Consider the following 20,875-nt stretch of genomic DNA (forward strand, 5'->3'; position numbering starts at 1 on the left):
TTATGATTCATTCATTCAATCTGTTTATTGAGCGCTTACTGAGTGCAGAGCACTGTACTAAGCGCTTGGGAAGTACAAATCGGCAACACAGACAGACGGCCCCTACCCAACAACGGGCTATGATGCCGCAGTTCTCTGATTTCCTCAATTCTAAATTCTACTTCAAATACAACAGATACATATTAACCCTTCCCATGAGTTACTGCAGATTTAAACCTTAAAATTTCCAGAGTGGCTTACACCAACTCCAAGATCTAGAGGGTATTCTCTCCCTGATAGGGGTGTGGTTTTCCATTAAAAGCGAGTATTTTGCTATTCAACCCTAGCTCGCTCTTGGGATGGCTTAAAGAAAAATGGGCTTTCCTGAGTCCTGCTTAAACTACTATTGGGAAATTGAAGGAAGAAAACAACTATACCGAGTTGATGCTTGCTGAATTCAAATGCATCTTCAGTGGCAAACAGGGTCCGGGGAAAACGGATAAATATTTTGGTCCTGGAAGGTAAAAGAAAACACAGCCTTTCAATTATTAATAATTAGTCATCCTTCTGACCCATAAGGAGGGATGTGATGTTTCAAACCAAACAAGTTCTCGTCCCTGGGCTTGGAACCCGAAAGGAATCAGGTCCAATTTAGAACACAGTATTAGCCACCCCAAATCAAGTGGGTGAATAAAAACTCGATGTTTTTCCTCTATCATAGCTTTTGGCGCCATTAATCTAGCCCAGAATCCAAATTCCCGGAGACTTGAAGCAGATAAACCAAATAATTATACGTCAGAGTCACGACCAACTATAAGTGAGTCGATGACCTGGGGCAGAGTTTCAAGCTCCAGCCGGCTGCAAGCATTTTTTTTTTCCTCAGACCCCTTCCCGCAGCCTGTGACGATGACTTCAGCCTCCACTGGTCCTGGTCCATCTTCCCTGTTGTCCAAATGAGGCCTGGGGCTGTCTCTGTTCAGCTACCTCTCCTGTTCTTCACCAAATCCCTTCAGTACTAGGGATAACTGAAAGTTAACCCTCGTTCTCCCTAAATGTGTCAATATAAATATATATGTACATACAAACATTCAGGACGTTTCCCCACTCCTCAAAAAACACCAGTGGTTTCCTATCCACCTCTCCATCAAACAAAAACTCTCACCATTGGCTTTAAAGCAATCACCTTTCCTCCTCCTATCTCACCTCACTACTCTCCTACTACAACCCAGCCCGCACACTTCGCTTCTCGAATGCTATTCTTCCCACTGTGCCTCAATCTCTTCTATCTTGCCAAGCCTTCACCCACATCCTGCCTCTGGCCTGGAACAGCCTCCCTCCTCAAATCTGACAGATAATTACTCTCCCCCAAGAGGCCTTCCCTGACTAAGCCCCCCCTTTCCTCTTTTTCCATTCCCTTCTGCGTTGCTCTGACTTGCTCCCTTTGTTCATCCCCCACTCCCAGCTCCACAGCACTTATGTACATATCTACAGTTTGTTTATTTTTATTGTCTGTCTCCCACACAGATTGTACGCTCATTGTGGGTAGGGAATGTTTCTGTTTACTCTCCCAAGTAAACACTCTCCCAAGTGCTTAGTACATACAGTGCTCTGCATACAGTAAATGCTCAATAAATATGACTGTATGATGTATCTGTATCTATAAAGAAAGTGTTCTGAGGTTTCAGAAGTGATAATTGAAAGTTGACTCTATATATAACTACATATCTATATATACATATGGAGAGAGTCAACTCTCAATTATCACCTCTTCTAAAACCTCAGAACACTTTCGATTGTTACCTCATTTATCCTTTCAACATTCTTGTGAGGAAATCTATACATATATAGAAAGTCAACTCTCAATTATCACCTCTTCTAAAACCTCAGAACACTTTGAATTGTTACCTCATTTATCCTTTCAACATTCTTGTGAGGAAATCTAAGGTTAGCATTATTCTTACTCCCATTTCACAAAGGACTACTGTATCATTTCTGAGTCTATGCACAGGGCTAGGGTTCAGTGGGAAAGGGATTGGGGGGCTGGGGTCAGGAGGTCTGGGGAAGAGTTTTATTTCTGCCCCTGAATGAGGAAGAGAGATGTGAAATGCCCTTCCAAGGTGAGTTTCCTCTTTTGGAAAACAGAGTAGTCACCTTTATTCACAAAAACAGAATGAACTGAGCTCAATCAGAGAAGAGAGCCCAGGGGTACTTACTTCCCCAGCTTGTACTCTTCAGGTTTATAACCAACATACTTTATTAATCTCTCCACACCTTCTACTGCCGGACCATGCCAATTAGGCCAGGTATCAGGGCATAAGGATTTGTACCTAGAAGGAGAGAGGGCCACTATTAGACTGCACATTTATACGTTCCCCGAACAATTCTGGGGAGTAAGAATCTCAGACGAGGAGGTGGGGATCAGGAAGACAAAAGAATATATCCCTTTATAATAATAATAGCGATAATAACTGTGGTATTTGTTAAGTGCTTACTATGTGCCGGGCTCTGTACTAAGCGCTGGAGTGGATACGAGCAAATCGGGTGGGACCCAGTCCCTGTACCATGTGGGGCTCACAGTCTCAATCCCCAGTTTACAGATGAGGTAACAGTGGCCCGGAGATGCGAAATGACCTGCCCAAGGTGGAGCCGAGATTAGAACCCATGACCTTCTCACTCCCAGGCCCCTGCTCTATCTACTATGTGATGCATTAAATTGTTATTTGCCCACCCCAAAAACACAACTGTAGGAGGGAATGAGAGATCTTTTTTTAAAGTCTCAAAATAAAAGCACATACAAAATTGCTAATGTTAGACAGGCCATTACGGTTACTCAAAGAAAAGAAACTCCAGATAATAACTGGCTCAGGTGCAGCATAAGACTCCTTGCCTGCTAAAGAGTAATAACAACAATAATGGCATTTATTAAGTGTTTACTGGGTATCAGGCACCATTCTAAGTGACGGGGTAGACACGAGAAGGTCAGGCTCTAGGCGGTCCCCACCCTGCCCAACTGGGACTTGTGATCTAAGCGGTGATAAAGTAGAATTTCAGGATTAGCTTGGTACAGTCATTTGCACTAGCCATGGAAATAAGGCCAGATAACTGTTCAGGCCCACCAACCTCTAAACATCCCCCTCTGCACCTCTCACCCACCTGGTGAGGAGAGGCAGTGGGGAGGGATTTAAACAAGTACTGGTGTATATGTTTCCAAAAGAAAAGTAATGGTACTTGTTAAGCACTTACTATGTTCAAGCAATGTTCTAAGCCCTGGGGTAGATACAAGGTAATCAGATTATCCCATGTGGGGGGTTCACAGTCATTCATTAGTTCATTCATTCATTCAGTCAGTCATATTTATTGACTGCTTACTGTGTGCAGAGCACTGTACTGAGCACTTGGGGAAGTACAATACAGCAAGAAAGAGAGACAATCCCTGCCCACAACGAGCTCATAGTCTAGAGGGGGAGAGGCAGACATCAAATACACAAATAAACAGACAACAATATAATAAAATGACAGATCTACACATAAGTGCTGTGTGGCGGGGAGAGGGGGGACAAGAGCAGAGGGAGCAAGTCAGAGTGAGGCAGAAGGGCTTGATGTGTACTGATGTTTACCTCGTCTATCTCACCACTGACCCCTCGCCCATGTCCTCTCTCTGACCTGGAACGCCCTCCCTCTTCAAATCCAACAATTACTCTCACCGCCTTAAAAGTCTTATTGAAGGCCCATCTCCTCCAAGAGGCCTTCCCTGACTAAACACCCCTTTTCCTTTTCTCCCACTCCCTTCTGCATCACCCTGACTTGCTCCCTTTGTTCATCCCCCCTGCCCCGGCCCCAAGGCACTTATGTACATATCTGTCATTTTTTTATATATACTAATATCGGTCTCCCTCACTCTACACTGAAAGCTCCTTCTGGGTAGGGAATGTGTCTGTTTATTGTATTGTACTCTCACAAGCGCTTACCACAGTGCCCTGCACACGATAAGTGCTCAATAAATAGGACTGAATCAATGAACTATTACTCTGACTCAGTTGTATTGTACTCTCCCAACCCATTAGTACGGTGCTCTGCACACAGTAAGCACTTGATAGATACCACCGATGGATTGAATTGGCAGGGTGTTATGTGGACTTCCGTATCTCTCCTGAATGGAAATTTAAACATATGGCATTTGGCACCAAAATAAAAACATCTTTGGAAGCTCTCCAAAGCTTTACCTTTGCAAGAAATGCTCATACTTCCGCCGGTAGGCAAACCCAGCCCGTCTCACTCGCAGATGCTCCATCAGGCCTAGGTACTTCACCTGATGTCTTATGAGGAAGTCATCAAACTTGCCTTCGGGGGACGGATTAAAATGGGAGAAACAGAACAAACAGCACAGCATGGTTTAATTTGAACTCCGAGGCCCAGCTGCCAGATTTCCATGCGCCAGAGCCTCCGGGTTCATTCATTCATTCATTCAATTGTATTTATTGAGCACTTACTGTGTGCAGAGCACTGTACTAAGCACTTGGGAAGTACAAGTTGGCAACATATAGAGACGGTCCCTACCCAACAATCAATCAATCAATCAATCGTATTTATTGAGCGCTTACTATGTGCAGAGCACTGTACTAAGCGCTTGGGAAGTACAAATTGGCAACACATAGAGACAGTCCCTACCCAACAGTGGGCTCACAGTCTAGAAGGGTTGAAGAAAAGAGGTCCAGAAATGGCCCAAACTGCAAGGGCGGAGGTTGGTTCTGAGACCGTTGACTGGGTCCTCCCGTCTTGAGGACAGATCCCAATGTCCCGGGAGGAGTACCGCTGCACCAACCGCCCTAAAATACTCCACCAAGTCTTACGTTGTAAAAGATTCCACATGGAGACAGGAAGGAACGATTCCCAGCCTGACTTCTCAGCCGCAACTGGGCCTATTTATGACTCAAAGGAGCGACCTCGGGGGCCACCAGAGGCCCTAAAAGGGACTAACAGCCACTGGTTCTTTGCTAAAGGGGCAAATGACAGAGGGCCTGAGGCCCGACTCCCTCCTCTTTCCCATCTCCTTGATTCCGCCACTCGGTTCCTTACCGGGCTCCTTTCCCTCATTTGGTTTGATGCAGCGAATGTACGACGGCTCCTTGGACATTAGGATGTCCATCAGACTAGCCAGGCTATTCTTGAACTGCGTCCCGACCTGCAGGCAGAGTTCCGGTGAAGCGTTAGAAGTCAGAAGTGGAAAGATTTTCCCCAAGGGGAAGAATTCAGCTGGGGGCCGGAGCGGGTGGAATGGATATGGGGAGGATAAGGATGAGCAGAAGCGGGTCTGGGATGCCACCTCCAGGTGTTTCAACAGCCTCAGAAACTGCTCCCAGGTATCAACAGGCTAGGAGGGTTGAGGTATGAGAAGGGTTCAGAGCCGGGGCGCAGGCCAGGATGTGGCGAAGAGGAGGAAGATGAAGAGGAGTCAGTAATAATAATAATTATGGTATTTGTTAAGTGCTTACTATGTGCCAAGCACTCTTCTAAGTGCTGGGGTAGACACAAGGTAATCAGGTTGTCCCACGTGGGGCTCACAGACTTAATCCCCATTTTACAGATGAGGGAACTGAGGCCCAAAGTAGTGAAGTGACTTGCCCAGTGTGCCCAAAACAGAACTCCATATCTTCCCACCAAAACTGTCCTCTCTCTGACTCTCTCACCATGCTGAGAGCTTCAAGTCCTTCAAGACCCTCGCCACCCACAGATAGTAAAATGTGGGAGGGTGAACTCTAGATTGTATGCTCATTGTGAGCAGGAAACATGTCTACCTACTCTGTTGTAGGGTACTCTCCCACGTGCTTACATAGTAAGCACTCAATCAATACCATTGATAAACATTTCTAATGAGCACATGGGTATGGACAACTGAGAAAGGAAGGAGTAATAGAAAAAAAAAGCCAAAGGGGAAACATTTCTTAAAGAAAGGGATAAAAAGGAGAAGTATGTTCGGTTAGCAATCCACGTAAAAGATTCCGGTTTGGTCATGATTCTCTTGTCCCTTTTAATGAAAGCCTTAGAAGTTTGAGCCAAATGAGATTTTCGTACTAAAATGATGCTTTATTTATAATAATGTCTGTCTCCCCTCTAGACTGTAAGCTTGTTGTGGGCAAGTAATGTGTCTGTTTATTATTGTAATGTACTCTCCCAAGCGCTTAGTACAGTGCTCTGTGTACTGTAAGTGCTCCATAAATACGACTGACTGACTTCAGGTTTCCTGACGTAGCAGGTAACAGGAGAATCAAAATGAGGCACTGAGGATCACCTGGGATTGAGCTCCACTTTAGGGAAGGGTGAGATTTTGTGAAAGGGAGCAACCCAAGGACAAGGAAAGGGATGGGAACGCTTAGAAGTAATAATGTTAATTAAGCTATTGATAAGCACTTACTATGGGTCAAGCATTGTTCTTAGTGCTGGAGTAGATACAAGTTAATCAGGTTAGACACAGTCTAAATAGGAGGGAGAATAGGTATTGAATCCCCGTTTTACAGATGAGGAAACTGAGGTTTAGAGAAGTCAAGTGTCTTGCCGAAAGTCATGCAGCAGGCAAGGGGCGGAGAAGCGATTCGAACCAAGTTGCCCGACTCCCAGGCTGGGGCTCTTTCCACTAGGCCAAGCTGTGCCTTTGTAGACCTTTTTCCCCTTATGGCTTTGCAGGCCAGTAATTTTACTCACAGTGTTGGGTCTCTTTCTGTTTTCTAGCTCTGATGTAAGAAAGCACTCTTTCACAATGCCGTTTTTTGAGCTACACAGCACCTGGAACAGAAGAGAAGAGCCAAACTGGTCAATCTGACACAGAAATCACAAGTCTAACCCAATCTCTGAGGAGGACCGAACGAGAGAAAAGGCCCTTCGAACACCCGTCATAGAATCTGGAATAGCACAAGGGAGAACAACCGCTTTTTCACAAAGGTGGTAAAAGTTAATTCACAGATCACCAGAGCGGATTGTGCTCAAGTGCTTTACGGACCTTGGACCGGCTGGTCTTTGAGGCAGGTTGGATCTTGGACAAACATGGAGTGTTTGCATGGCTTGCACCCCCAATCAATTCATCAGTGGTATTTATTGAGGGCCTACTGTGCGCAGAGCTCTGTACTAAGTGCTTGGCAGGGTGCAACAGATTTGGGCCTCCAGGGCTGGGGTGAAGAGTGACCCTCCTCAGGCTAGGTGGCCGGGTTGTCACTGTGCTTTCTCACAGGAGTGATTTTCTTACCTGAGAGGAAATCTGTGTTGCACCTGCTGAGACCTTCAAGTCCTGGAAACTCCCAGGGGCAAACATTCATGTGCAACATTGCCATGGATGATTTCTGCCCCCATCTTCCCTAGGAGTCCAATTGAATCTAACTAAGTCTTAGCCAAATAAAGAATGAGTATCAGGCTGGGTGCTTGTCCTTTGCTCAGGAGAGCTAGTCAATTAATCACTCAATGGTATTTACTGAATGCTTACTATGTGCAAAGCACTGTACTAAGTGGTCGGGAGAGGACACTACAACAGTTAATCAACAACAGTCCTTCCCCCAGATCAAGAGTATTTGCTCTGCCCCTACTTTACTAGCCTTCCGAGGGTTCAAGAAAAAAAAAAAGTACTATTTTGAAGCCCCACTCAATGACAGTACCTACATACTTTTTCCCTTGGGGAAAAAAAGCTCTTTCAAATATTATGCACCTTGTTCGATGCACTTCAAAAGGACTCAACCTTTGTTTCACTCCAGAAAAACAATTACTTTATTTTTTTTCCTGTCACACAGCTTACCTCCTTCAGATTTCTGAAGAGGAGGTCATTGTTTTTGTCCAAAAATCCTGCAAAAAAAGGCAACAGTAAAAAAGAAAAGCACAGAACTAAAAATGCTCAGCTAAACATGTAAATCATCTGCATAAGGAAAACTTTTATGTATATTATACGTTAGTTAGGGAGAGTGGGCCAGTGGGGATAGCATGAACCTAAAACACCTAACCTTCAAACTAGTTTGGAGTAAGCTCTCTAAATACATCTAAGCTTGTTGTGACCAGGGAATGTGTCTGTTTATTGTTGTATTGTACTCTTCCAAGGGCTTAGTACAGTGTTCTGCACACAGTAAGCATTCAATAAATATCACTGACTGAATCAAAAGGAATCTGGAGAACCAAATCAGCTGAATTTATACTTTCTTCCACTTTCATTATTGGGTACTTAAGGAGCTAATTTAGGTTGGTTATTCAAATTAGATTTGAGTAGAGTAACTGGTCAGTCAGATGGCTGCCATCTGGATAATCCACATTCTGGTCTACTCACGAATATGGAGAAGCAGTGCTAAATAGCTTAATAGCTAAATTAAATAATCACACCCATACCAATAGTAGTACATTATATGATTCTTGGCCAAAACCCTTTTAGATAAGAGAATGTTGCTTTTGCTTTTCTAAGGGCTCAGGCCAGCTGTTTGTTTTAGAAGACGGTCAGGTCTCTAACCCAAAGAGGTTGTTTCCTTTTAAATTCTGCTATTTTTTCAAAACTTCTATTTTGGATTTTCCATTTTTTAAAAATGGTATTTGTTAAGTGCTTACTATGTGTGAAGCACTGTTCTAAGCCCTGGGCTAGGTATCAGGCTACCTGGTTCGACACAATTCCTGTCTCGCATGGGGCTCAAGTCTAAGTAGGAGGGAGAAGGATTTAATCCCCATTTTACCCATGAGGAAACTGAGACACAGAGAAGTTAAGTGACCTGCCCAAGTTTACACAGCAGACAAGTGGCAGAGCTGGGATTAGAACCCAGGTCCTTCTAACTCCCAGGCCCATGCTCTTTCCACCAAGGCACCCTGCTTCTCATTCCACTGTTCTTTCAACTGCTCCTCTTTCCACCCACCATACAGGTTAAGTTAAATTCCACTACAACGGCCTCGCATGGAAATTTCCAAGAGAGTCTGAATTCCCCTTGAGATGGAAAGGGGAAAAGGAGACCTTTCCAGTGAAATACTTTAACATGCATAAAAGGAATATACATCAGAATGGAGAAAGCATGACGGCAGATACTCCTTCATTTAGTCAAGTGTATTTACTGAACACATACTGTGTGCAGAGCACTGTACTACGCACTTGAGACTGTTTCTGTACTCACCCAGAACGGAGTAAGTGACGTCTCCTGCATAGTGGAGGAGTCTGAATTCCATCCAATCAATTCTTTTTCTGGCCTTTGGGTCTGCCAGCTTGCGGCTATCAAAACGGAAGACGAAAAGCAAACGTGACAGTAAGTGGACTTGACTGCACCAAACGACCAACGGGTCAGATTCACTTGTTCCACTGAGGTTCATCAAACGGGAGCATTACCTAAGCAGTTCATCCAAATTCCACCCCCTGAAGTCTGAACACTCTCTTGGGGAAAACAAATTTTACTTCTGAGGCCTTGAGGAAATCGTGACATGTAATGATGCCCCATGACAACTCACGAGGTCCTAATTGTTTTTTGGAATTAGAATCCTTCTGACGTGTGAATGGGGAAGAATTGAGAGGTGAGTTTATCATTTCAAAAAGTACACTCGCACAGTAGGTCCTAGATTCTCCAGATGGCTTGTGCCAGCCAGGCTCAATCTGGAGAAATTGGGTTCTCAGCTATACAGAAGCTCTGAGTAACAGGGAGCTGCCCAAGATATTCTGGGTTTTTTATGGTATTTGTTAAGCGTTTACTATGTACCAGGCACTGTTCTAAGCGCTGGCGTGGATAAAAGCTGATCAGGTTAGATCAGTCCCTGTCCCACATGGGGATCGCAGTCTTCATCCTCATTTTGCAGATGAGGTAACTAAGGCCCAGAAGTGAAGCGACTTGCCCAAGGCCACACAGCAGACAAGTGGCGGAGCTGGGATTAGAACCAGACCAAGTTACACAAAGCCACAGGCACGCAGTTGCTCAGCAGGTGTGACGCATGGGGTCCTCACTCCCTCGGACAAGGGCAGGAGAGCTTAGTAGGAGATGCCTGGGTGGCCGGCGGGAGAGCAGCCTAAGTCTCTGAAGCGTCCCTCTGGTCAAAACTAAGTAGGAAGCAACGCGGTGAGAGGTCCAGGGACTGATGCTGCTTCTCCTGGTGCCCTGCTATCAACTGGTGTCTGGGGGCTTGACTGCATCCTTGAAGGGCCTGGGGGTCCAGGGACATGGGTTCTAATCCCGGCTCTGCCATTTGCCTGCTGTGCGACTTTGGGGAAGTCACTTCACGTCCCTGTGCCCCAGTTTCCTCATCTGTAAAATGGGGATTTAATACCTGTTCTTCCTCCTACTTTGACTGTGAGCAGGGACTGTGTCCGACCTCATCACTGGCGCTCAGTTCAGTGCTTGGCACATAGTAAGCTCTTAACATATATCATAATTTTTATCATTATTCATTATTATTATTATTATCCTGTATTACCCCTAGAAGTCCCAGTAGCCTACATTAGTGCCCCAGCCTTCCCATTACATGAGGTCTTCTCCCCACAGGTTGCACCTTCATGGGGGCTTCATCTAGGAAGTCCTGAAGCTCTTAACATACTGTTCCTCTTTATTTGGACTAATCTCCAACCAAAACAGCATAGGCGTCGGGAGGTGGAGAGCTGAAGTCTTTCCGCACTGACGTGCTTCAAAAGCAGCTGATAAACAGGCCGCTTTGGGCTTTTAATTGGTTGACTGACTTGTGGCCCTTGGGCCTTCCATCATTTTCTATAACTCTGGTTAATTCACAAAATGCCCTCGGGGGAAACTGAGTCACAGAAAAATAATAGTGGGATAGAAGTTTATCTATAGTAGATCATATTAAGGGCACAAATAGCTCTCAAGGCAATTCCAAACGGGGCTGTTTGACACTGAAACAGAATGTTTTTTAGTGGAGCAGCTTGTCTTAGTGGAAAAAGCACAGGCCTGGGAGTCAAAAGGGTTCTAATTCTGGCTCCACCACTTGTCTGCTGTGTGACTTTGGACAAGTCATTTCACTTCTCTGTGCTTCAGGTCTCTCGTCTGTAAAATGGAGATTATGGCTGTGCGCGCCAGGTGGGACATGGGCTGTTTCCAACATGGATATCGTCTATCAAACCCAGCGCTTAATAAAGTTCCTGGTATATAGTATGCACTTAAGAAATAGAGAAGCAGCGTGGTGTAGTGGATAGAGCATGGATCTAAGAGTCAAAAGGTCATGGTTTCTAATCCTGGCTATGCCACTTGTCTGCTTTGTGACTTTGGGCAAGTCACTTCACTTCTCTGTGCCTCAGTTTCCTCATCTGTAAAATGTGAATTGAAACTGTGAGCCCAATGTGGGACGGAGACCGTGTCCAAGCCAATTTGCTTGTCCCCATCCCATCACTTTGTACAGTGCTTGGCACATAGTAAGTGCTTAATAAATACCATAATTATTACTAAATACCGTGAAGAAAAAAAAAAACACATGGGGCAAAATTTCCTCCACCTAGCAATGTTAAAGCAAACTGCTTACGTCAGGAAGTGAGCATGCTTTCCCACTTTCTCTTCCAACTTTTCCAGGAAACTCAAATCGGTGGCTTCTCCAGGTCGTACACATTCTTCATCCTTAATTTGAAACCAGAAAGACGATTCACATTGCTACATGAACACAAATCCAAATTTGCTGCAAACCAAGGGAATTGAGCCCAGTCCAACTGTAAGGGGCAGCAGGGCCCGGAGGAAAGGGCATGGGCATCAGGACCAGGAGACGTGGGTGCCAATCCCTGCTCCGCTACCGACTGGCTGAGGAATTTTGTGTCTCTGAGCCTCTGTTTTCTCATCTGTAAAATGGGGGAGAAACCACCAAGCGCACCCAGCTCTATAATCGAGAGCCTGTTGAAGACTCGAGACTGAGTCTGATCTGATCGTCTTGCAGGTACTCCGGCATTTATCACAGTGTCAGCGCTTAGTAGATAATGACTGTAAACTAACACTGGATTCAAGTTTTTAAATTGGGTAATTTCCTCTCGCCCATCATCCTCCCCTGGACTTGCGGAAGGCTCTCATCTGAACCATCTATGATGGGAGACTCTGACCTGCTACAAAGGCTTCTGCAGAAGGGCATTCTGCAAACCACCCTCCAGGTTTGAGCAAATTTTCATGTTGAACTGCCAGGGATGACAAGGAAGTTTTTTCTTATGTTTACCTTAAATGCCCCATGCTGAACTGAAAGACAATTTCCTCTTTTTTGCTACCGGGAAAACACCTAGTTTCCGTCCCCAATTTGATAGGCTTTCAGGGCTTGGATCCCTTTCCAGGGTTCCAACCACCGAGAGGACATTCTAAGAGTGCGGTGTCCAGGTGACGTCGCTAAAGCACGGGGTCAATGGATGGACCACAGGTACTACTGTTCCCCTCTGACACTTGGAAAATATTAGGAGTTCTTTCACTCAGTCAATCAATCACATTCACTGAGTGTGTACTGTGTGCAGAGCACTGTACTAAGTGCTTGGGAGAGTACAATATAACAGTAAGCTGACACATCCCCTGCTCACGAGCTTACAGTGTATAGGAGGAGAGGGTCAGCACAGGTTGACCCTCCGGGCAGTGGCTCTAGATCCCAACTAGGGATAGTTATGGTTGCAAGGAATATTTAGTAATTCTTGACCCAGAAATATCGAGGGGTAAAAGAAGAGATGATCCTCTCGTTTGAAGGAACCCATTGGGGTGAACTATTAATAATCTGATCTCTTCTTGATGTGTAATCTCCTTTAGTCACAGGATCCAAGAAAGACCCTGAGGATCAGCAAGTGACCTAAGCCCTGGTACTATTACCTCGTGAGTGGTCAACCAGGCCAAGGTCTGTTGGAGAACTGAAAATAGCTTGGGATCGGTCAATTATTGAATTTCGGAATTTTAAGTGGTCATCTGGACCAGCCCATTGCCTCCAGGCAGATAAATAAGTAAACCAGCCAGAACAGATGACTAATTGTTCTCTTCTTAAAGATTGTCCTCAGAGTCAAAAGGGAAAGACACGTTGCGTACTTCTAAGTGGGACACAAAAAACATCCCAAACCCCAGACCCCCAACCTCCAAATTAGATTTGCATCACCAGATTTCCCATTCCCCTGAGCCTTTTGTGAGGTAGGAGAAAGATACTGATTGGAGGTCGATCGTTCCGCCTTCCCTGGCCCTGATTTCTCAGCCCTCTCGGAGTTCTTAGCGGGGTTGGGCTACTCGAGAGAGAGCCCGGGCCTAAACCTACTTTGAATGACTATTCAATCAAATAATTGTATTTATTGAGCACTTACTATGTGAAGGGAACTGTACTAAGTGCTTGGGAATGTACAGTATCGCAGAGTTGGTAGACACGTTCCCTGCCCACTTTACCGATTACAGTAGTTTAGGGTAAAGTAGTGGTCTTGAGAGCTAGAGTGCACAATGGTACAATTGCTTAACTTTAAAACGAGACTTGTAAAGGGATGATTGCTACTCATCCGTGTTCAAAATATCGGAGCACCGAATTAACATTAGTTCTCACCAATATGGAAATGATCCCTTTGTGTTTTTCTTCCACCAAATCACAGATGATCTTATTGTTGAAATATTGCACTGGTTCCCACTGAAATGATAAAGGAGATGATACATTTTCATTTTAAAAAAAATTCATCACCCAAACACATTTTAAATATTATGCTGATAGTGCATTCTACTTGTACGCTTGATTCAAAGAACATGCAACCTCAGTCTTCAACTGACTGGTCACTGACTTATAGTTGGTATTCTTTCCAGATATAGAGTAACTCCTCTAGATTGTAAGCTGCATGTGGGAAGAAATTGTGCCTCCCAACTCTATTGTACTATACTCCCTCAACCACTTAGTATAATAATAATAATGATGGCATTTATTAAACGCTTACTATGTGCAATGCACTCTTCTAAGCACTGGACCATACTCTGTACAGAGTTAAGTGCTCAGTACCACTGATTTATGATCACCTCTTCTTCCATAACTCTGGTGTTCCATTGTGGCTTTGACATTACTCAAAATGCTCTTCTTCCTCCAAAGCAACATGGCCTAGTGGGTAGAGTCCGGCCCGGGAGTCAGAAGGACCCGGATTCTAAGCCCAGCTCCTTCACTTGTCTACAGTGGGACCTTGGGGGAGTGAATTAACTTCTCTTTGCCCCACTTACCTCAATTGCATTCATTCATTCAATCGTATTTATTGAGCGCTTACTGTGTGCAGAGCACTGTACTAAGCGCTTGGGAAGTACAATTCGGCAACAGATAGAGACAGTCCCTACCCAACAACGGGCTCACAGTCTAGAAAGGGGAGACAGACAACAAAAACAAAACAAGTAGACGGGCATCAATACCATCAAAATAGATAACTAGAAATATATAAAACTGTAAAATGGGGATTAAGACTGTGAGCCTTAAGTGTGACAAACACTGTGCCCAACCTCAGTATCTTGTATCTACTCTAGCGTTTAAAACAGTGTCTGGCACAGAATAAGTGCTTAACAAATACCACTACCAAAAAAACCTGCTTCTCCGGGGTCCGGGATCCTGGAAACTTCTCCCTTACCACCACCTCCACTGGGTAGCTGACAGTGAGAAACACGTAGCCTAGTGGAACGAGTACTGGGCGTGGGATATAGAGGACCTGGGTTCTAATCCGGACCCTGCCACTTTTCTGCTGTGATGTCATTTAACTTTTTTGTGCCTCAGTTCCCTCATCTGCAAAGTGGGAATTCCAAACCGGTTCTCCCTCCTATTTAGACTGTGAGCGCCTTGTGGAGCCTGATTATCTTCTATCTACCCTAGCACTTAGTAAAGTACTTGACACATAGTAAGCACTTAACAAGTACTACAATTATTACTGTAATTATTATTAATAATAAAGGAAAGGAATGAACTAATGGAGGAGAGAGAAAGAGAGACACGGAACCAGAGGTCCATGTGTGTTGGATTGCACAGAGCTTCTGAACAACAAGACACGCATCCAAAGCTGGGACACCACAAAGCTCCCTATGATTGAGAGTAACAAATACTACCTCCTCCTGCAGTCTTTCTGTGGTACCTCATGTTCACTGCCATGTACCCAGTGCTTAGAACAGTGCTTTGCATGTAGTAAGTGCTGAACAAATGCCATCATTATTATGTACCATATTTATCCACAATTATGAAAGTGTAATAAAAGCACCTAGGAGCAGGTTCTATCATTTTTTGCCAGGTGTTTATAATAATAATAATAATAATAACGATGGTATTTGTTAAGCGCTTACTACGTGCGAAGCACTGTTCTAAGCACTGTGGGGGATAAAAGGTGATCAGGTTGTCCCACGTGAGGCTCACAATCTTAATCCCCATTTTACAGATGAGGGAACTGAGGCCCAGAGAAGTTACGTGACTTGCCCAAGGTCACACGGCTGACAAGTGGCGGAGCAGGGATTCGAACCCACGACCTCAGGCTCCCAAGCCCGGGCTCTTTCCTAATTATTGTTAATTAGGAAGGTAATATTGCTTGGTGGAGAGAGCACAGAAGACACAACTTTTTCACTTGTCTGTTGTGTGACCTAGGGCAGGTCATTCTCCCTTTCTGTGTCTCAGTTTCCCAAGCTGTGCGATCCATCAGTGGTATTTATTGAGCAATTACTTTGTGCAGATCACTACAGGATACAACAGAGTTGGTAGACACTTTCCCCGCCCAGAAGGAGCTGATGGTTCAGACAGCAATCTGCTCCTCTTATCTCTTAGATCAGGAACTCTGGTAAGAGAGGGACTGTATCTTTACAGCTACCTCAGTGCTTAGCACAAAGTAAGTGCTTAATTATCATTATTGTAGCATTTGTTAAGCACTTAGTATGGGCCAAACACATGAATATGTTGCTATTATGAGAAGCGCATGGCATAGTGGATAGAACACGGGTCTGGGAGTCACAATCAATCAATCGTATTTATTGAGCGCTTACTGTGTGCAGAGCACTGTACTAAGCGCTTGGGAGGTAGAAGTTGGCAACATATAGAGACAGTCCCTACCCAACAGCAGGCTCACAGTCTAGAAGGGGGAGACAGACAACAAAACATATTAACAAAATAAAATAAATAGAATAGTATGTACAGAAGGTCATGGGTTCTAATCCCACTCCACCACTTGTCTGCTGTGTGCTCTTGGACAAGTCACTTAACTTCTCTGTGCCTCAGTTACTTCATCTGTAAAATGGGGATTGAGATTGTGAGCCCCACGTGGGACAAGGGACTGTGTCCAACCTGATCTGCTTGTATCCTTCCCAGCACTTAGTTTGGTGCCTGGCACATAATAAACGCTTAACAAATACCCCAATTAATATTATTACTAGTAATAATAATTCCAAATCAAAATGAAGAAAAACTATAAAGATCCTCTTACCTCTATGCCTTCCATCTCATATTCTTCCTGCTCTGCCTTTAGAGTCATCTCTATTAATAGCTGCTGGAGTTTTTCATTGCAGTAATTTATACAGAACTGTTCAAAACTAAATAACAAAAAGGTTAAATTGCATTAACATTAACATTGTCTTACTCCCTTGTTCAACCTGAAAATAGTTTCCAGTTGGGAAAAATTCTTGTTGGTCAATAAGCAATCTGGTCATGCCTGCCTCAGCCAATCATATTTTTTGAACGTAATTTTCTTTAGGAAACTTCATTATTTTGGCCAAATCTGCATGGGGAAATGCCCATTATTAAGCACAGCTTAATGCTACGGGAGAAGACAACACCTTGCTAAGACAGCAAAAGCAGGAAACCTTGAGATCCAGAAGGACTCAGATTTTTGACTCACACCCAAATATGCTAGGCCCGTGCAGAGGCGGAATAATGTCTGTCTCCCCCGCTAGACTGTACGCTCATTGTGGGTAGGCAATGAGTCTGCTTATTGTTCTACTGTACTCTCCCAAGCGCTTAATACAGTGCTCTGCATACAGTAAATGCTCGATAAATGTGATTAAATGAATATCCCTAGCCCAAGCCAGTAAGAAGAGAGTCCAGGGAATCTTCCCCCTCACTACTACTGCAGGAGGAGAGGCCTTAAAGCAGAGATAAGGAGGGAGAGGCGGGGAGGAGGTGCCTGCAGGTACATGTTTTCTGATAATTCCACCTGATTCTGCGTCTTCATTTCGGGAACGGTATCAATTTTTACCACCATTAGCTGGCTCAGAATTGATGCAGTATTTTCTTTCCCCCACCAAATTTACCTCAGGCACATATAGTTAACAGTGGAGAGATGCAGACAATTGTCTTCCATTCAGGTGACTCTTGTCTGAATAAGACATACTTTTGTGTTTGGTTTAGTTATTGGATAAACCCAAGTGATAATCTGAGTATTTACCAAGGGTGGGAGATCAATTCAATGGGCAACAGAAAAGTTCCTAAACCACCATCTCAGTTACCCAGTGGACCTTAAAACAAAGAAGAAATAATGGTACTCACCCGTTTTTATCAAACACTTCAAACCCATAGATATCAAGCAGCCCAATCACGGTTTTTCTGGTGAGGTCCTAGTCAAAGAAACATAACACTATTAGTCCAGTGCTTTGCCCAAAGTAAGTGCAGAAGTAATGTAATCTAGTGAATAAAGCAGGGGCCAGTGAGTCAGAGGACAAGGGTTCTAATCCTGGCTCCGCCACCTGTCTGTTGTGTGACTTTGAGCAAGTCACTTCACTTCTCTGGGCCTCAGTTATTGCTTCTGTAAAATGGGGATTAAGACTGATTAGCAGGTACCTACCCAACGCTTAGTACAGTGCCAGGCACACAGCGCACTCAATGAATACCAATGATTGATAATTGCCTTTACTTTTAAAAGCACTACAAGCTAGTCCTGTAAAATCAAACATCTTTTATTTCTGGTGCATTCTCTCAAGTTATCGATGAAGGAGTAACCTCTTCGAGCAAAAGCTTCATAAGGAACAAGAGACACCCACAAAAACAGCGCCACGCACCGCAAACATTAAACACATCGAACATTAAACAATGTTCTATATAGCTTGGCCAAGACTGTGGGTCCTGCATTGGCCTTCTCAGCTACACCCACACTCACAGGTAAACGTCACTACGAGTGATGTCTTCTGTAACTGGTTCAATCTCTCATCCTATCCCGACTGGATTACTGCATCTGCCTCCTCTGTGATCTCCCATCCTCCTGTCTCCCTCCACTTCAGTCTATACTTCACGCTGCTGCCCGGATCATCTCTGAGGAAACGCTCTGGGCATATTACTCCCCTCCTCAAAAATCTCCAGTGGCTACCAGTCAATCTATGCAACAAGCAAAAACTCCTCACTCTCGGCTTCAAGGCTGTCCATCACCTCGACCCCTCCTACCTCACCTCACTTCTCTCCTTCTCCAGCCCAGCCTGCACCCTCCGCTCCCAAGCCGCTAACCTCCTTGATGTACCTCATTCTCGTCTGTCCCGCTTTCGACCCCCGGCCCACATCCTACCCCCGGGCCTGGAATGCCCTCCCTCCGCACATCCGCCAGGCTAGCTCTCTTCCCCCCTTCAAAGCCCGAGAGTTCACCTCCTCCAGGAGGTCTTCCCAGATGGAGCCCCCTTTTTCCTCTCCTCCTCCCCATCCCCCCGGCCCTACCTCCTTCCCCTTCCCACAGCATCTGCATATATGTTTGTACAGATTTATTACTCTATTTATTTTACTTGTACATATTCACTATTCTATTTATTTTGTTAATGATGTGCATCTAGCTTTACTTCTATTTATTCTGATGACTTGACACCTGTCCACATGTTTTGTTTTGTTGTCTGTCTCCCCCTTCTAGACTGTGAGCCCCTTGTTGGGTAGGGACCATCTCTATATGTTGCCAACTTGTACTTCCCAAGCACTTAGTACAGTGTTTAAACTCTGCACACAGTAAGCGCTTAATAAATATGATTGAATGTATGAACGAATGAATGAAAGAACTAGGAAGAATAAATAGATATTATCTCAAGTGCTTAGGACAGTGCTCTGTACCCAAAAGGCGCTCACTAATGACATTGCTTTTGGGGCTTTAGTACCCTCCCACCCCAACTCTTCTACTATTTGCCCCCGGGTCTGTGGGATAAAATAATTCGGGAAACCCACCCCTACCCTCTCTGAGATAGCTGCTTCCCACTACTTTTCCTACATGTGCGTTTTTTAAATGTCTGTTTCCCTCCATAGACTGAAAACTTGAGGGCAGGGACTGTGTCTCTACTGACTCTACTGTGCTCTCCCAAGTGCTTGGTAGTGTGTTGTACGCAGTATGTACTCAATAAATACTATCAATTAATTGATGGAAGGCTGAAAGCAAAAAGAAGTGAAAATGGGCAGTCAGGGAAATGTCTTACCTCAAATGGAGGGGCGGGGGGCTTTTAAACATTTAAGGCTCAGCTTTCTAATGCTGATATTTATGACTCGGAACAGAAGAATACAGAAAACGATCATGTAAACTTTTTCAAAGGCAGCCTCACTTTAATAACAGAACATGATAAAACCAAATCTTTTTTATGGCATTTTTTAAGCACTTACTATGTGTCAAACACTATTCTAAGCACTGGTGAAAATACAAGTTAATTAGGTTGGACACAATCCCTGTCCCACATGGGGATCACGGTCTAACTAAGAGGGAGAACAGGGGAACTGAGGCACAGAGAAGTTAAGTGACTTGTCCAAGGTCATATAGCAGGCAACTGGCAGAGCCAAGATTAGAACCCAGGATCCTCTGACTCACAAGCCTATACTCTTTCCATTACACCACACTGCATCTCAGCACATAACTGACTTACGTAGGCTGTGTTCCACATGTGTCCTTCAAGGTGTTTAAACCAATGGTGCTAGTTAAGAGGTGCTGAGCTGTTCAAGTGAAGGAAACTGAACTGCCATGTCCCAAGTAGGAAGTGACACTAAATCCCAACCTCACAAGGATGGGAGGAGTGAAATATTGAGATTGTGAGCCCCACATGGGACAGGGATTGTGTCCAATCCGATTGGCTTGTATCCACCCCAGCGCTTAGTACAGTGAATGGAACAGAGCAAGAGCTTAAGAAACATCATTAATATTATTGATTGAAAAAAACCTTTGAGAAATTGCATGCGCTATAAAGTTCTTGGGATTGTCGTCTTTTTATTAGTCATTTGACTCTTACTGTGGCATTTGACTAACCTTATTAGCTAAGGATGTGTTGATTTTGTTGACCAGCCAAGTGAAGGTACGTCCATAAATAGCCTTAGCCATCGCGTCTCTGGCAGAGACAGACAAATCGACATTCAGGGGACTTAAAACCTAGGAAACAAACAGGTGTTCACCGCTTAGTTGTTCAGAAAAGGATAAACTTTATACACCTGTGTGTGTCCGTGTATATATATATATATATATAGAGAGAGAGAGAGAGAGAGAGAGAGAGAGATAGATATAGATATATAGATATATATATAGATATATATTTATATATTCAATACTAGTATATATAATATAATACAATGCATTCTAAATTATAATATAATCATATATAATATAAATATAATAATATAGTATATATTAATATATAAATATATATAAGCATATATATATTTGCACAGTGTCGAAGGGATGGTTGGATTGTAACAATCACAATTACACTTGATAAAGTCCCCTCAGAAATGCTATTTTCTAATATGGATATGTGCAATTACGCTGTCAACTGATATTCACGTGATAACATTAAACCCTCGTAAGTTGAAAATTCTTAAGTTTCTCTTTACTTTTGATCATAACCTTAGAGAAATTGGACATAGAAGAGTGAAACTTTTAAGGCTCATGAGAGCTTCTTCAAAAGAAATAAAAACAATTCCATTAAGAGTCAAGTATCTACCTCTTCATCTCTAGCTTCAATCTTTCTATGTGTCAGAGCTTCTTGAAGAACCGAGGAGTGGATACCTAGAAGCTAAAAGAGCAAAACAAGAATTAATTAATTCATTCATTCAA

The 20,875-nt window shown here is 43.9% G+C and overlaps 1 protein-coding gene across 1 annotated transcript in view; it reads right to left on the reverse strand.

Moving 5' to 3' along the window:
* The window catches only part of MYO1H (myosin IH), a 42,810-nt gene that overhangs the window by 9,623 nt on the left and 12,312 nt on the right, over positions 1-20,875 (reverse strand). Inside the window, exons 9-21 of the mRNA XM_038763831.1 lie at positions 20,763-20,834; positions 20,075-20,194; positions 17,371-17,438; positions 16,313-16,418; positions 13,441-13,521; positions 11,434-11,525; positions 9,099-9,193; positions 7,757-7,803; positions 6,679-6,759; positions 5,056-5,161; positions 4,203-4,320; positions 2,193-2,306; positions 417-493 (exon numbers count right to left, since the gene is read on the reverse strand). Coding sequence (XP_038619759.1) covers positions 417-493; positions 2,193-2,306; positions 4,203-4,320; positions 5,056-5,161; positions 6,679-6,759; positions 7,757-7,803; positions 9,099-9,193; positions 11,434-11,525; positions 13,441-13,521; positions 16,313-16,418; positions 17,371-17,438; positions 20,075-20,194; positions 20,763-20,834 — 1,177 coding nt within the window. The remainder of the gene's footprint in view (positions 1-416; positions 494-2,192; positions 2,307-4,202; positions 4,321-5,055; positions 5,162-6,678; positions 6,760-7,756; positions 7,804-9,098; positions 9,194-11,433; positions 11,526-13,440; positions 13,522-16,312; positions 16,419-17,370; positions 17,439-20,074; positions 20,195-20,762; positions 20,835-20,875) is intronic.

Source organism: Tachyglossus aculeatus, chromosome 21 (assembly GCF_015852505.1).
Source record: "Tachyglossus aculeatus isolate mTacAcu1 chromosome 21, mTacAcu1.pri, whole genome shotgun sequence".
In the NCBI taxonomy this organism is placed as follows: Eukaryota; Metazoa; Chordata; class Mammalia; order Monotremata; family Tachyglossidae; genus Tachyglossus; species Tachyglossus aculeatus.